The 15,918-nt window shown below is 45.7% G+C and overlaps 1 protein-coding gene and 2 long non-coding RNA genes across 5 annotated transcripts in view; 2 read left to right on the plus strand and 1 right to left on the minus strand.

Moving 5' to 3' along the window:
• Nucleotides 1-1,319: 1,319 nt before the first annotated feature.
• On the plus strand, nucleotides 1,320-5,988 carry LOC310750779. Its single transcript, XR_014542265.1, has 2 exons — nucleotides 1,320-1,707; nucleotides 2,080-5,988. It is a non-coding gene; the product is annotated as an uncharacterized lncRNA (long non-coding RNA).
• On the minus strand, nucleotides 3,732-12,893 carry TGOLN2 (trans-golgi network protein 2). 3 transcript variants are annotated; one of them, XM_083588825.1, is made up of 5 exons: nucleotides 12,728-12,893; nucleotides 10,778-11,179; nucleotides 10,065-10,681; nucleotides 7,333-7,416; nucleotides 3,732-6,267 (listed from the first exon to the last, which is right to left on the minus strand). In XM_083588825.1, exons 1-5 carry the CDS (start codon nucleotides 12,840-12,842, stop codon nucleotides 6,262-6,264), a joined length of 1,224 nt encoding a protein of 407 aa, XP_083444951.1. In that variant the 5' UTR covers nucleotides 12,843-12,893; the 3' UTR covers nucleotides 3,732-6,261. The 3 variants fall into 3 exon arrangements, with proteins under 3 accessions (XP_083444951.1, XP_083444952.1, XP_083444950.1); XM_083588826.1 differs by having other exon boundaries at nucleotides 10,065-10,660; nucleotides 10,757-11,179; nucleotides 12,728-12,889; XM_083588824.1 differs by having other exon boundaries at nucleotides 10,065-11,179; nucleotides 12,728-12,885.
• A 179-nt stretch (nucleotides 12,894-13,072) lies between these two features.
• Nucleotides 13,073-15,918, plus strand: part of LOC310750800 — a 32,749-nt gene continuing 29,903 nt past the window's right edge. Inside the window, exon 1 of the long non-coding RNA XR_014542287.1 lies at nucleotides 13,073-14,087. This is a non-coding gene — a long non-coding RNA (uncharacterized lncRNA). The remainder of the gene's footprint in view (nucleotides 14,088-15,918) is intronic.

The raw sequence follows: 15,918 nt of genomic DNA on the forward strand, positions 1-15,918 counted from the left end.
TGGTCCAGCTCTCACTTCCATACATCACTACTGGGAAAACCATAGCTTTAACTATACGGACCTAAAATATTACAGGAGAGCAATCCAAAAGCCATCTTGGCTCTCCTAAAAATTCCTAAAGATTCTGCAGTGTCTCAGAGAACATGGAGAGATCTTACGCACATACAACTTGTGCACACTTTGGACACAAGGCACAAACTATGCCTCGTGCCCCCAATATCTCCTCTTCCCACATCACACGTTCAGCCAGCCCTTAATTGCAGTAGTTGTCAAGGCTTGTTTTCGATGCTACGAGTCAAGAGAGCTGCTGCTACCTAAATGTCCTTTGAGCCTATGGTAGGAAAGGCACTTCCCCCTTTTTTTGCAGTTATAAAGCTTCTGCAGTGATCAGGTCAAGACACTGCGCTTCTAGCTAGGATCATGCTGAAATTATCCAAGAATTATCTGGGCTCCAAACGCTAGATGCCTGCAATCCACTACAGACTTCATTCTGTAAGGTTGCCATAAACAATTACAAGAACAAATTTCCTCTCCCTGCTATTTACGGGGAAAATAAAACCAGCAGTTGGCAACTAAAGCTGCCATTTCCTGCTCTGCCTTGTGTTTCCAGGAATAACATCTAGGTGATGGTGCCACTATACCAACAAGAGGAGGCGGGCACCGGTGTCACCCAGGATTTAGTGCCCTAAACTTTGCACCCTCCTAACAAAGTCTGTCTGAGCTTTGCTAATCGGCTCCAGCTAATCAGATCAACCTGCGGGTGGCCTGGTTTGCTTATCTTCAAGCAAGTGGATAAAATGGGCCCTGGCTCTTCGTTTAAAGTGAAACTGTGCTTTAAAACAAATTGCACGATGGCAAGTAGGTGATGTTGGCACAGGCCTAAAATAGGGGTGAGGAACCGGTGCCATTTGAGAAGTGGAGCAATGCTGAACCAAGATGACTGCTTAACCCTGAGACCCCTCTGGAAGTTATTTAAAGCTATTTTTCTTTCCAAAATAAGCCAAAGTTCAGCAGAAGCAGTAGTGAAAAGTTATCTGGCTGACATTGATCGAGATTAGAGAGAGAGAAACATAAGTCAATTAAAAGCACAAGTAGCAGTGGTAATTTTACCATTAGAAATTAAAAAAGACATAAGACCACTGTTCATGTATGCCACCACAGCAGCAAGAATTCTTGTGGTGAGGAAGTGGAAAAACGAAAGAATACCGACAATCACAGATTGGCAGATACTCATGTTAGAATATTTACAACTAGCATAGCTGTCAACCTTCCCCTTTTTTTGCAGGAAAATCCCTTATTCCAGCGCCGTTTCCCGCTGCTAAAAGCACAAGTAGCATCTTTTATCCATTTCACGTTGCAGGCAGCTCTGGAGCAAAGGGCAAGACTCACAATGGCAGAGGGTGGGGAAGTGGCAGAGAGTCTGTCAGTCCCCTCAGATCTTGCACTGCAAAAGGCAGCAGAAATTAAGCATTTAAGGACAGGTTTATTCGGAGCATGGAAGGCTCCGCTTTGCTTCAACAGAAGGAACATTAACAAGGATGAATAAGAAAATGCACACATAATGGGAACAGCAGAGAAAGCACTAGGCCAAACCAAAGCTAACACCCTTAAAATAAAATGGCTAGAAAGATTTGAAATGGGCAGAAGACCTGTGTAACAAGAATTATAAGGTGCCATAAATAAAATGAAAGCTCCTAAGTGCACAAGGTAAGGTAAAGGGATCCCTGACCATTAGGTCCAGTCGTGACCGACTCTGGGGTTGCACATTCATCTTGCTCTATAGGCCGAGGGAGCCAGCGTTTGTCCGCAGACAGCTTCTGGGTCATGTGGCCAGCATGACTAAGCCACTTCTGAAAACCAGAGCAGCGCACGGAAATGCCATTTACCTTCCTGCCAGAGTGGTACCTATTTATCTACTTGCACACTGACGTGATTTCGAACTGCTAGGTTGGCAGGAGCAGGGACCAAGCAACAGGAGCTCACCCCGTCGAGGGGATTCAAACCGCTGACCTTCTGATCGGCAAGCCCTAGGCTCTGTGGTTTAACCCACAGCACCACCTGCGTCCCTTAGTGCACAAGGTAAGCACACATAAATAAGTACATAAACCACATGTCTGAAATAGTACAGGAGAGCAATCCTAAAGCAATCTTGACTCTTAATGACCCAAAAATTTCCTCTGCCAAAGGAAATATCTTGGGGAAACCTCTCCCAATGGTTGTTTTGACTTACAAATCTTTCAGATCCAATCTTAAGGGCATTATTTTGTGTATGAACAGGGTAGGCCTGTGACCTGGATTCAATTAACTAAGGTATTTATCATCTCAAAAGAATGGCCCAAACTGGCCAGGTAATGCAGTCAGTGACCATGATCAGGTATCTCAAATTTCTGTTGCAGACTGCCTCTTTCTGTGCCCCTAGACACCTTGAAAGCTGAAAATCCGTTTGAGGTGAACATACAGGACATCCTGAGGGCTAGGCATCCTAGGGCAGTAGAACTCCTTCTTGCAAAGTGATAGCCCTCCTGTGGCGCAAGGAGTCAGTGTGTCTAGCTGCTAACCCGGTGGTTCGGTGGCTCAAGCCCACCCAGGAATGGCTGTGGGAAGGATTCCTATATCGCAGGGGGTTGGACTGGATGACCCTCAGGGTCCCTTCCAACACTACAATTTTGATTCTACCCTACCCCCCCCCCCTTTATGAGGCAGCACTGGAACTATTTTATTTTAAAATAAAAAAAATCAAACGATCCTAGCTGTTAGGAGCAGGGGCCTCGACCACTCCTCATCCTGCATGTGATTTCCTAGGTTGTTGTGGAATTTCCCAGGACCCGACTGGGTTGCAATGACTGTGCTCTTGTTGGCTGAAAGCTAACATAACCTCTATCACTTGGGCCATGTGAGATCCACCTCATCATCGGACTTTCCACTGACGGCGTATTGTCAACAAACCAGGACTTCCCTTAGGGGAGCGAGCAAGCACAAGCTCTGCATGCAGAAGGTGCCAAATTCATTCCTTACAGTGGAATCTAGACTTGCTGTGGCCTGGCTGTTTGCCCTAGAGTAGGAGCAGCAAACCAAGTGCCTGCCAGACATTGCAGACTACAATTCCCATCATCCCTGACTATTAGCCACACTGACTAGGGGTAATGGGGATTGTAGTCCAAAATATCTGGAGAGCACCATGTAACCTACACCTGTTCCAGACCATTATCAGATTGATCTCCCTCCAGGAAGCGAAGATCCTGACAACTAACATGAACACAGTGTCAATGCGCTAAATGGCACCAGGAAGTCAGCAGCTTTCGTTTTGTTAGACTTGTACATTTGCTTTTGTGTTTGTTAGCAGGTGAAAGCCAAACCGATGAACCACCTGCTAAGGAAACTGCTTTCTCCACCCTACAAAGTTAATGGAGATTGCATTCACATGACTAAAAGTAAATAGCATTATATGGTTCCATAGGGATGATTTGAGGTGGGGTGACTTAGGAGTGTGAGATGTGTTTTCAGAACAAAGACGCTTAGATCTTGTAACCTTGCAACCAAATTAATCACAGGGGTGGAGCAACTTCCCTGTGAAAAAGGGTTACAACACCCGGGGCTTTGCAGTTTAGAAAAATAGGAAGGGGAAATTGGATAGTTGGAACAGAGTGCAGAGGCCTGGAGGAAAGATCTCATTATAATCTCTCTACCTAGCTATGACAGTTTAGAAACTGATGTTTCAAGAAAACAAAAGGTTTCATGTATCCATTTATTTAATTCACCACACAGAAGGGAAAATACAAATTGATTAAAAACAAGCCTGAACTTTTTTTTTTCCTAAAGTGTCTTTTTTTAAAAGCTGCAAAAACCAGAAGCACACTTATGGGATCAAATAGGGAATGGAGGTGACCTAAAAAAAAAAAGAGAGAAAGCCCCTCTCCCACCCCACCCACCCCCACTTGACAGGAATGTGATCCAGCAACGGAACTCAATTCAAGTGATGTTCAGCTTTTTAAAAAATTGAACGCAGAAATAGCAGGCAAGCTTTTACTTGCTTAAAACTTTAGCCTTTTGCCTGAGGTAAAAATACCACAAAATATATGAAAGGTGGGGGGGGGGGGGACATTCCCAGTTTTCTTTTAGAATTAGAGAAACAAGCACGGTGACAGAATCCACCCACCAGTGCTTATTCACCAACAGCTCGGAGCCAGAAATCCTACTGCACTCCATTTACACTATGTGCCAGAAGAGGAACTTCATCTGCTGGTTGCAAACCAAGAGGTCATTTACTGGCCAGTTGGCAGTGGGGATACGCAATACCCATCCTCTCCATTTGTTGCATGTTTCTTATCTGTATGGCTACTTAAAAACCAAATGGTCTACAGCTGGCCCATGGACTTCCATGAGATAGCAAACATTCATGGGCAAAGTGGCTTGGGTCTGGTCTACCCATGCGGCAGAATGATGTGGTGGAATTGAACTGCACCACATCAGGCTGCTGGGGGGCTGCAAGGAGAGAATCAGGTTTGAAGGCTCCCCTGTGCTCATAATGGCCTGCAAATTTATAATTGCACAGTAGACAACCAGATAAGCAAGTTTCCCGCAGAAGAGCATTCAAAAATGCAATTGCTCCATCTGAAGAGCACTCCATGCCACAGACTGGCTTCATTTCTGCAGGCAGAATCGGTTGAAAGGAACTGCAGAAAGGATGGGGGCCCCACTGTCCTTCGGAGAGGGACAACTTGTGGCTTAACAGGTTTCATTCCATTTGAGAAAGGAAAGGATTTGGACAGGAAATACACAAGACAAAATGCAACCTCAGGCAAACATCAAAACTACTTTCTCATTCACATTTCATTTCCACATCCTCGTGGTGAATAAAAATAAAACCAGCCTAAAAGAACACTTGCAGTGTGGTGAAAGCCACCAAACCTAAACTCACATTATGTAGAACAGGCTGTTGTGCATTACAACCTGCTCTGTGGAATTATCAGAAATTCAGATTTAGGAAAGAAAACAGCACTGCTATGCAATTACACATACACACACTCATGAACTACCATTTTCAGTGGTGCATTGGTGATCTATTTTACACAAGTGCCCTTCACAATTAAGAAGCGGTACCTCAAATTAGGTTTCTGAAGTCAAGAAACACTTTTAGACTTATGTAACAAGCAATTAAATTCTTGGTTTTTAGAAGCGAGGGTCTCTTAAGTGCTAAGACAGTGCATTTGTGACAACAAACAGCAAATATTTACAGTTTTATTTTCCTTGAAAATGATCGGCCAAGGGTATATAATCTTTAAATTATTTGTGGCCTTCGGTGGATTGGAACAGCCCCGGACACAACTGCCATCCTCCTGTGACATTTTGGAATGGGGATATGGCACTATCGATTTACAAATCAATCAAGATTCTTCTCTAAGAAGTTTGGCACAGAGTGAGGGGAGGAAAGGGATTCAAACACCCCCAACCCAAAGTCTTTTACACCAGCAGCCTCCTGATCATTTGACATTTAGTCTCTAGTGAATCAGAAATATGCCAAATCTATGAAGAATTAGGAAGTCACAAGCCGAGTATGATGATCCTGCCTTTTCACGTATTCTGACATCTCTAGCAGTTTTGTTGTTGCAACGTTGAATAATTATTTCTCAAAATTGCCATCTACAAACAGAAGACGTCCAAATGGTCTGTGTGGCAAAACATGCCTCAGCTACTGCAATGGAGCACAAAGGGAACTTCTGGTTCAATACCATGGACAGCAGTCGACAGCCTTCATCAAAGTCAACTACAAACTCACCAGCTCAATTCTTATGAAAATGCCAGGAAGCCAGGAGGCGAGGAAGCCAAGCTGTGAATTCAATAGACAAAGTGCCTCCTAAATCCAGCCCTTTGACACAGTAGAAATCATATACCACATCATTTGGAGAGATGTACACACACACACACACACACACACACACACACACACACACACTATCCCCTTTGGGTTCTTCTGTTGCAGTATGGGGGGGGGGGAGACACAGTTCAACTTCAAGTAGCCAAAAGGTGTACAAACACTGGATAGAAAGACTGAGGCATAATCATTTCCAAAGTGCACGTGCACAAGAAAAAGCACTTCTTGCTCCTCCCTCCCCCGGGGCACAACAGCAGAGCTGATAGGCTTCAGGGCTGTACTCATTCATGACGGAAGGCAAGACTTCCTCCATGTTTTGTGTGTGCCCATACTGGGAACAAGGTTTTTTTTATTCAACACAGCATCATGTAAGAATTTCTGGGTTTACTTTAGATCTGCACAGAGAGAAAGAAAAAAGAAAGAAAAAACAGATTTAAATCAATTTACAAATGTACTGATGGTACTCTACACCAGATTAAAGAGAGAGAGAGACAGACATTTAATATTACACAATGTTGGGTATGTAAAGTTAACAGATTTCTTACAAGTTTGAAGGAATGCCCTGAAGACCTGGGATGGCTAACCTGCAACCCTCCACAGGTTGTTAAACACATTAACATTACAGCACAAACGACTCATTCATCTATGAACAAGGATAAACTTGTAAATCTTAACAAGCTACAGATTAATGCTGCATCTTTTTTGGCCTGCTGCATTTGTTGTAATTTACTCAATATGGAATGCTTTGACCTGGCATATCCTTTATTCCAAGACCCGACTTCTTCCCACTCTAGCCGAAGTGCAGTTCTATGCTTCCACCATAAAGCTTTTGTCAAACTTGCACAATAAGCATTCAACTCCTGCCTCTGGTTTGGTCCTTTCAGTGTTGATTAGGAATTACTGCACAAACACAGTATGTATCTCATGCAACTATATTCATGCGCCTATCATTCTCAGTTGGTAATCAGCAAAAGAGACACGCTGTTTAAGAACAGAGAGAACAAAAGGAGACTACAGATTTTTAATAAGTTGGCTCCTTTACCCTTAAATTCACCTGCAGCTGTCTTTGGAGAGAAAAGTCTGGCTTGTATCAGGGATGGGCAACCTTTTTCAGCCCAAGGGCTGCATTGCCATCTGAGCAAGCTTTCAGGAGGCAGGTGTCAGTGGTGGGTGAGGCCAGAGGCAAATAAGGGCAGAGCAAAAATCGGGGATTTTAGCTTTGTTCACACACCAGTTCAAAGAAACACTCCAGCCAGGCAAAAATACTCAAAGATGGTGCAAAGCCAAGCCAATGATGGGTGTGGCCTGGGGCTGAATGTGGTCCCCAAGTTTGGGGCTCCCCATCCCTGGCTTATATTGTACCTTTGTACAGATTTTAACTGCAGTTGCTCAGAGATCGAATCCAATCCAATCAATAACTTCAGAGGAGTTGCTTAAGAAGCTATAGGGCAAGAACATACCTTTGGTTCCAGTAGCTGATAGTCACTGGATTTGGGTCTTCGGGTTAACTTCGATTTTTTCCCTTCGAGTGCAAAGGCAATAATCTATGGGTGGAAGAACGAACAAGTAGATAAACTGACAGCAGCTAGAGTTGATTTATCAACATTTATATCCCAATGTTTCATTAAAATGTGCTGACCCACAATTTAAACAGAAAACACAGCATAAAACAAGATGAAAAGGAAAGAGGTCAGAAGATACCCAACAGCAGGGAAAGCCAATGGGATATCCTCTGGCTGTTCTTGGACAACAATTCCAATCATTCCAAGCCAGTAAGGCCAACAGAGCTATGAGAAATACAGTTCAACAATATTCAGGCTTACTCCCTAGTACAGTGGTACCTCAGGTTACATATGCTTCAGGTTAGACACTCCACTAACCCAGAAATAGTGCTTCAGGTTAAGAACTTTGCTTCAGGATAAGACCAGAAATTGGGCTCCAGCGGCGCGGCAGCAGCAGGAGGCCCATTAGCTAAAGTGGTGCTTCAGGTTAAGAACAGTTTTGGGTTAAGAACGGACCTCCGGAACGAATTAAGTACTTAACCTGAGGTACCACTGTACACATTTATGACTGCATATGGCTTTCATAATGATTTCCCTCTCTTCCCACTTCATTCCCTTTTATTTTTTCCAGACTTCTATATCCCTGACAAAAAAAAAAATCCCATTTGAAGTTACAAAGCAACCCCAGAAAGTTAGAAACATTAAGCATTCTTCTGGTTTCACTTCAAAACACACTCCTGCTTACACTTGACTTTACTAGGCCCCTCAAAATTTCCTGTGACTTTTCTTAAACATTACAATCATGTAGCTGGAACAAGAGCACTGCAAGGCGCTTGTTGCTCAAAGTAAGAGGAACTGCATTACCACAAACCTCAGGAAATCATAGGAATTGATGCAATTATACCACTACACAGTATCTGAATCAAAGTTTCAACAAATAGCAGCAGCGGTTTCCAGGGTTCGAAATTAGCAGGGAGCCAGACACATTTTGCCCCGAAAGATTCTCCATTTACAAGGACCTCAAAAAGTCTGGGTGCCATTTTCTTTCGCCTGGGTGACACTCAAGAATGACTGAAACAAGGATGACTGAAGCCTCCAAGTACAGTGGTACCTCGGGTTAAGAACTTAATTCGTTCTGGAGGCCTGTTCTTAACCTGGAACTGTTCTTAACCTGAGGTACCGCTTTAGCTAATGGGGCCTCCCACCGCTGCCACTGCACCACCACCACGTGATTTCTATTCTCCTCCTGAAGCAAAGTTCTTAACCCAAGGTACTATTTCTGGGTTAGCAGAGTCTGTAACCTGAAGCATCTGTAACCTGAGGTACCACTGTATATGCTAAAGATGGACAATATGTTAAGGAGTTTAACAATAAAGGGTAGTGTGTTTTGAAAACTGTAGTACCAATTTTTTTTTGTAAACACCAAATTAAACACATACTAACAATTTCCGCTAAAAGTGTGATATTAACAATGTGTCACTTATGTGAATTGCATATTAATTCATGCTTATCAAACTAATAAATAAAAAGTATTGCTGACACACACTCACCCCCGCAGTGGCAACTAGACATTCTGTTTTGGCACCCACAACCCAGGTCCCCGGAGCCATTTGGCTTCTAGCTTTTCTATCCCCTTTCTAACACTGGCAGTTTCAACTCAAGATACAGTGCTGATACACAAACCAATGTATCCTGGCCCTGGTCCTCACCGATGTATCATACAGGCCTAAAGCACACCTCTGATTGGTCCAAGACAGTGGTCCCACTACACACCCATGACGCATATTGGGACTGGTGATGGCTAAGTTTAGTATACGGAAACACATCTCCAAAGGACCTCCCTGGAAATGCGCAACGAGCTACAAATTCTAAAACAAAGTAAGAGAAGGCAATCCATCCCTACACATCCCACTAATTTAATGGAAACTCTTATATTCTGCACCACTCAGGAAGATGGGAGAAAGTCAGACCAAGGAGCATAATTCTGCACAGAGAGCAGGGGGGTAGATTAAATGTGCTGTAATTAGAAAAGCCCACTTATCACACTAATGTCAATGAATGCTTCTTGTCCCAGCCTTCACTTGAAAATACCGTATTTTTCGCCCTATAGGACGCACTGGCCCTATAGGACGCACCCCCTTTTTTGGGGGGGATGAATAAAAAAAATTTATTCCCCCCTCCAGCCACAGGGTTTCTCCCGACCCCAGAACAGGCTGCTATCCAGAAGCCTTGCGAGCCCAGCGGCAACTCCTGCCGGGCTCGCAAGGCTTGCGGACACCTGCACTTAGCATGGGGTGCCCTCCGGAGGGCGCCATGTGCTCCAGGCAGCAGGCTGCTATCCGCAGCCTAGGGAGCCCTGCAGGAACTCCCGCAGGCTCCCCAGGCTTGCTGATAGCTTCCTGAAGCCTGGAGAGCGAGAGGGGTCGGTGCGCACCGACCCCTCTCGCTCTCCAAGCTTCAGCGAAAGCCTGCATTCGCCCCATAGGACGCACACAGATTTCCCCTTCATTTTTGGAGGGGAAAAAGTGTGTCCTATGGGGCGAAAAATACGGTAAGTTTGACTGAGAAATATAATGATCCTTCTTTTAATGACCACAGCACTATTATGTCTAGCCAAACTTCTGTCACTACTGCACATATTCTGCCAAGCACCAAGACTGGCTCACACTCACAAAAGTTAAAACACCCACCTTTCGTTTATTGTGGTAAGCAATATATAAGGCAGCAACAACAATTGCTGTGGTCACCAAATAGGCAAAGAAGTGGCTGTTTTCAGGTCCATTCTTGGGTGTTGGACTAGCCCGGGAGTTCCCCATATCATGCTTAGGCTGGGTGTCTTCAAGAGTCCCCTCTCCCTCTCCACCTTCTTTGTCGTCCTCTTGATCTTCTTCAGACTGATCATCTTGAAAGTTTCCAGGGGCACCTGGCTGTTGGGGAGGTCGATCGGAATCAACAGTTTTCGCCTTATCGGGAGAAGACTGTGCTTGAGACTCATCACCTTTGGAGCTTCCAGGGGCACCTGGCTGTTGGGGAGGTCGATCGGAATCAACAGGTTTTGCCTTATCAGAAGAAGACTGTGCTTGAGACTCATCACCTTTGGAGCTTCCAGGGGCACCTGGCTGTTGGGGAGGTCGATCGGAATCAACAGTTTTCGCCTTATCGGGAGAAGACTGTGCTTGAGACTCATCACCTTTGGAGCTTCCAGGGGCACCTGGCTGTTGGGGAGGTCGATCGGAATCAACAGATTTTGCCTTATCGGGAGAAGACTGTGCATGAGACTCATCACCTTTGGAGCTTCCAGGGGCATCTGCCTGTTGGGGAGGTTGATCAGATCCAACAGATTTTGCCTTATCGGGAGAAGACTGTGCATGAGACTCAACACCGTGGGAGCTTCCAGGGGCACCAGCCTGTTGGGGAGGTCGATCGGAATCAACAGATTTTGCTTTATCAGGAGAAGACTGTGAATGAGACTCAACACCGTGGGAGCTTCCAGGGGCACCAGCCTGTTGGGGAGGTTGATCGGAATCAACAGATATTGCCTTATCGGGAGAAGACTGTGCATGAGACTCAACACCGTGGGAGCTTCCAGGGGCACCTGGCTGTTGGGGAGGTCGATCGGAATCAACAGATTTTGCTTTATCAGGAGAAGACTGTGAATGAGACTCAACACCGTGGGAGCTTCCAGGGGCACCAGCCTGTTGGGGGAGTTGCTTGGGATCAACAGGTTTTAGCTCACTGGGAGGAGACTGTGGAGGAGACTCATCACCTTGGGGTTGTTCATGAACTGTATTCCCAATGGGAGTCTCTGAAATGAAAAAAAGAAAGAACATTTAGTACGTCACACCATGTAGTTTGCACACAAATGTAAATATATTGCTGTGCTGTGCACCAGTTGAACTGGTAGGCCACCTGGTGCTCAAACCTCCACTTTCTAAATCTCTTGAGGTGTGCCTCTGTTGTCTTTTTCCATTCTGCCAAGCATGTTTTGAAGCATATCTACTACAAAAATGAGCAGTGCAGTGTTCTATACTGCAGTTCAATTGTGCATTCATCAAAGCTCATCTCATCTTCACAGCGCCCATTATCCCCCATCGCTAATATGCCCTGTGTCTCCCATTAACCGACTTGCACCTCACCATCTTCCCAAAGGAAAGGAGCCACTTTCCCAGAGAGGGTCCAAGTAGCCAACTTTAAGGAGTAACTACTGACTAACAAGCAATTTTAGGCAATGGACTTCATGGCTGATCCTGGATGGCCTCGCTTGTCCCTAAACATGGTTGGAGAGCTCTGCTGTGGTCAGGGGCCTCCGACTGTTTTGGCCCCACTTCTACCCCCACCCCGGGCCGGATTTAGGTTTGATGAGGCCCTAAGCTACTAAAGGTAATGGGGCCCTTTATATGTCCAGCTGTCCTTTGTCAACAACAAATTGTCACTGTTTTTTGTGTTGAATATATGCTATATGGGACGTGGGTGGCGCTGTGGGTTAAACCACAGAGCCTAGGACTTGCTGATCAGAAGGTCAGTGGTTTGAATCCCCGCGACAGGGTGAGCTCCCGTTGCTCAGTCCCTGCTCCTGCCAACCTAGCAGTTCAAAAGCATGTCAAAGTGCAAGTAGATAAATAGGTATCGCTCTGGCGGGAAGGTAAATGGCATTTCCGTGCGCTGCTCTGGTTCACCAGAAGCAGCTTAGTCATGCTGGCCACATGACCCGGAAGTTGTATGCCGGCTCCTGCGGCAATAAAGCAAGATGAGCACAGCAACCCTAGAGTTGGTCACGACTGGACCTAACGGTCAGGGGTCCCTTTACCTTTACTATATGCTATATAGTAATTTATGGACCTAATAGGTATCTAAAGCCATTTGCACATAACAAATAGGAGCCTACACAACACAAAACACTGTTGAGGTACGTAGGTTTTATTTTATTTGTTTTTTATCTTATATTTTGGAAATGTACATCCAGTTTTTTTTCAATTTTTTGGGGGGCCCCAAGAGAGTGGGGCCCTAAGCTATAGCTTGTTTAGCTTATACGTAAATCCGGCACTGCTCCCACCCCGCATGCCCTGACCATACTACAACGCCGCCTCCACAACCAGTAACGCCCCCCCCACACACACCAATAACACCTTCACTTGGACTTAACTGCAGGCAAATGCGGGTTCAGAGTTCAGACCCTGAACCTATTTCTCACGGAATGGCCAATGGGGCGGAGGGGGGAGAGGTGGGGATACCGAGGCAAAATAACTCGGTCAAGAGCGCCCAAGAGCGCGTGCAGAGAGCGGCTCTCCCTCAACGCCTCTCAAAGGGGGGGGGGCTGGGAGAGACGCTTGCGGGAAACAAACTCCCCACCGACCTGGGTCAGCAATCCCTTCCTTCTCCGAGGCCTCCTCCTCTGTGCCCGCCGGCGCCGAAGCGCCGAAGGCAACCAGGCCGCATAGGAGCAGGAAGCTCAGCCACGCCGCCGCCATGCCGGTCTGAAGGGGTTCCTTCCGCTTCTGGCCAAGGAAACGGAAGAGAGACATCTACTTCCGGTGCGCCCCCCTCCCATTGTCCGCGTTCTTGAAGCCGCTGCTCTCGCGAGATCGGGGCGGGGCGGGGCCCCGACTCTCCGCCGCGAACGCTTGGGAGGAGGAGCGAAGGAGCGGGCCGATAGTAGAGCTACGAAAAGAAAAAAGAGTAGAGTGACACGCAGCCCGGATTTTTTGAATTAAAAACAAAAACAACAACCCCCTCAAAAGCTGCCCTTGAAATGGATTGGAAAGGGGGGGGGGCGAGCGTGTGGGATTCGCCAGCAGTTGTTGGCCTTGGCCTTTTTCCAAAGCAGCGCCTAGGGCAGGGGTCAGCAAACTTTTTCAGCAGGGGGCCAGTCCACTGTCCCTCAGACCTTGTGGGGGGCCGGACTATAGTTTGATATTTTTTTTTAAAAAATGAGTGAATTCCTATGCTCCACAAATAACCCAGCGATGCATTTTAAATAAAAGGACACATTCTACTAATGTAAAAACATGCTGATTCCTGGACCGTCCGCGGGCCGGATTTAGAAGCTGATTGGGCCAGATCCGGCCCCCGGGCCTTAGGTTGCCTACCCATGGCCTAGGGCAAGCGAAGTGAGAGGATGCGGAGAATGGAGCGGACTCAGCTTCTACAACTTGCAATGGATTTGGTTTCAGGAAATTAAAATGGGCTGCTTGCAATGCATGACCATGTACCATGATAATCCGCAAAAATTTTCAGGGCATGCTGTCATTTAAAGAACACAAGCGATGGCTTCTTGTCTGATGAGCACCCTCTCCCCCCCCCCCGACATTTGCTCTCTTATATGGTCTGAATGGCTGCAGCGCTTTTTTGTGGCAACAGTGCTTTTTCCTTTGCCTCCACTTAGAGAGGGACGACGGATGTCGATCAAAAAAGATCGCAGCGTGGAAATTTGTTAAAAGGCTAGCCCAGTGTGATGTACTTCCATCAACCCCAAGCTAGCATGGCCAATGGCCAATCAAACCTTTTGCCCACAAGCTGTTTCTCCAAAATTGATAGCTAAGAAGAGAGCTACCAGAGGATCTTTTAAGTGTATAGATGCAGTGCTGCAAACTCAACCCCCCTTGGAATATGATATAGTGAGGGACAATCCTGATGATGTAACTACGAATTCCTGTCTGAGCTATTGGAAATTTTGCTCCAAATGAAATAGGTAGTTCTCTTCCGAGAACCAAAAGGTATACTAACACCATTGAATAGGTTCCTACTGAAAAGATGAATGGAAGCAATTTTTTTTAGACGAAGTTGGATACCTGGACAAAGTGGAAGCGACAAGCGTGGCCAATGGTCATGGGTGACGGAAGTTCTCGTTCGCAACATAATGGAGGGCACCACGTTGGCTGCCCCTGAATGGGCTAAATCGCAGTGTGTGCTTTTTAGCATCCTCAGTGTTGAAAGGAGCAGTTAACTGTACAGTACTATGGATCAAAGGGGACGCGGGTGGTGCTGTGGGTTAAACCACAGAGCCTAGGACTTGCCAATCAGAAGGTCAGCGGTTCGAATCCCCGCGACGGGGTGAGCTCCCATTGCTCGGTCCCTGCTCCTGCCAACCTAGCAGCTCAAAAGCACATCAAAGTGCAAGTAGATAAATAGGTACCACTCTGGTGGGAAGGTGAACAGCGTTTCCGTGCGCTGCGCTAGTTCGCCAGAAGCGGCTTAGACATGCTGGCCACATGACCCAGAAGCTGTTTACCGGCTCCCTCGGCCAATAAAGCGAGATGAGTGCCGCAACCCCAGAGTCGGTCACGACTGGACTTATGGTCAGAGGTCCCTTTACCTTTACTATGGATCAAGGGGCTTAGAGAAGCTCTTCCAAAGGGGTAAATGTGCTGATAATCTCTTACAGCAACGCATGTGAAGAAGACCTTTTAAGACTTAACAGGTTTCTGTTGGTGTAAGCTTTTGCCAACTGGAGTCCACTGCAGTCATCGGGGAAGGTACCAGATTTAAAGCACATACACATCTGCTATATGTACATCAAAGCTTGTTAGAAGGTCTAAAAAATTACTCTGACAATGGTAATGGAGCGCCATCTTGTGGCCTATATGCTTCCTGAGTTCTTAAAAATCAGGGAATGAGTGAAAAGCTTAGATTTTACCATAAACTGGCGGGGTTCTTTTTTTGAGAGAGAGTTGTCAGATCTTTGAGAAGTTTGTCCTGGTGCCCCCTCCCCCCAATTCTATGCTATTCCGGGGGGGGCGGGGGCATTAACACAAGATATCAACTTAGAAAGAAGAGAGACAATTCACATTACATGGTTTTTAAAAGTGGATTCAAAAATAATAATTGCAAACTCATTTGGATCGGGCATTTACCCTTCTTTGGTTATAGTAAAGGCTCGCGGTTTTATTCTAAGGCGGAAAATAGAGAAGGGAAAATAACTAGACGGAGAGTCATTAAATACTAGCATCATTGTACTAAGATGAAACAATGTAGTCTCCTGAGCCTTTGTTTGAGTGAATAATGATGGGAATGGGTGGGGAGACCATAACCCTCCAGATGTTGTTAATCCTCTCATATACTATCTTAATTACAAATAATCAATATAAATGTGGGCATATTTATACTTTGTCTCAATTTAACAATTATTACAGCTGGTGTAGTGTGTCATAATAATAAAAGCATGTTTATATGATTCACACACACATATTTTTGCCCTTTCTTCATGGATTAAGGCCAATTCAACACATAAAATTATGGCCCAAACTTTGGGGTGCTTCCAGACGTGGACATTTTAGCAGCACCACATCATGGCTTTAAGATGGAAAGAGAATAGCAAGTCTGTTGCAAAATGTCTAACAATGTGTAGTCTAGTGAGCCCCAAATGTTGGAATCGGGGTGATCTGCATTGGGACCACAGTTTGTGATGAGAAGTTTAAATATCCCCCCCCCCAATTTACTTTGGATCATGATTACTCCACACTCAAGCTACAATTTAATGTCAGGACACACACACAAATTCAGCATGAAGGCAATGCCTTTCGGATAGGGTAGGCTTATGAGTGGATT

This window comes from Podarcis filfolensis (assembly GCF_964270895.1).
Source record: "Podarcis filfolensis genome assembly, chromosome: 15".
Taxonomy (NCBI): Eukaryota; Metazoa; Chordata; class Lepidosauria; order Squamata; family Lacertidae; genus Podarcis; species Podarcis filfolensis.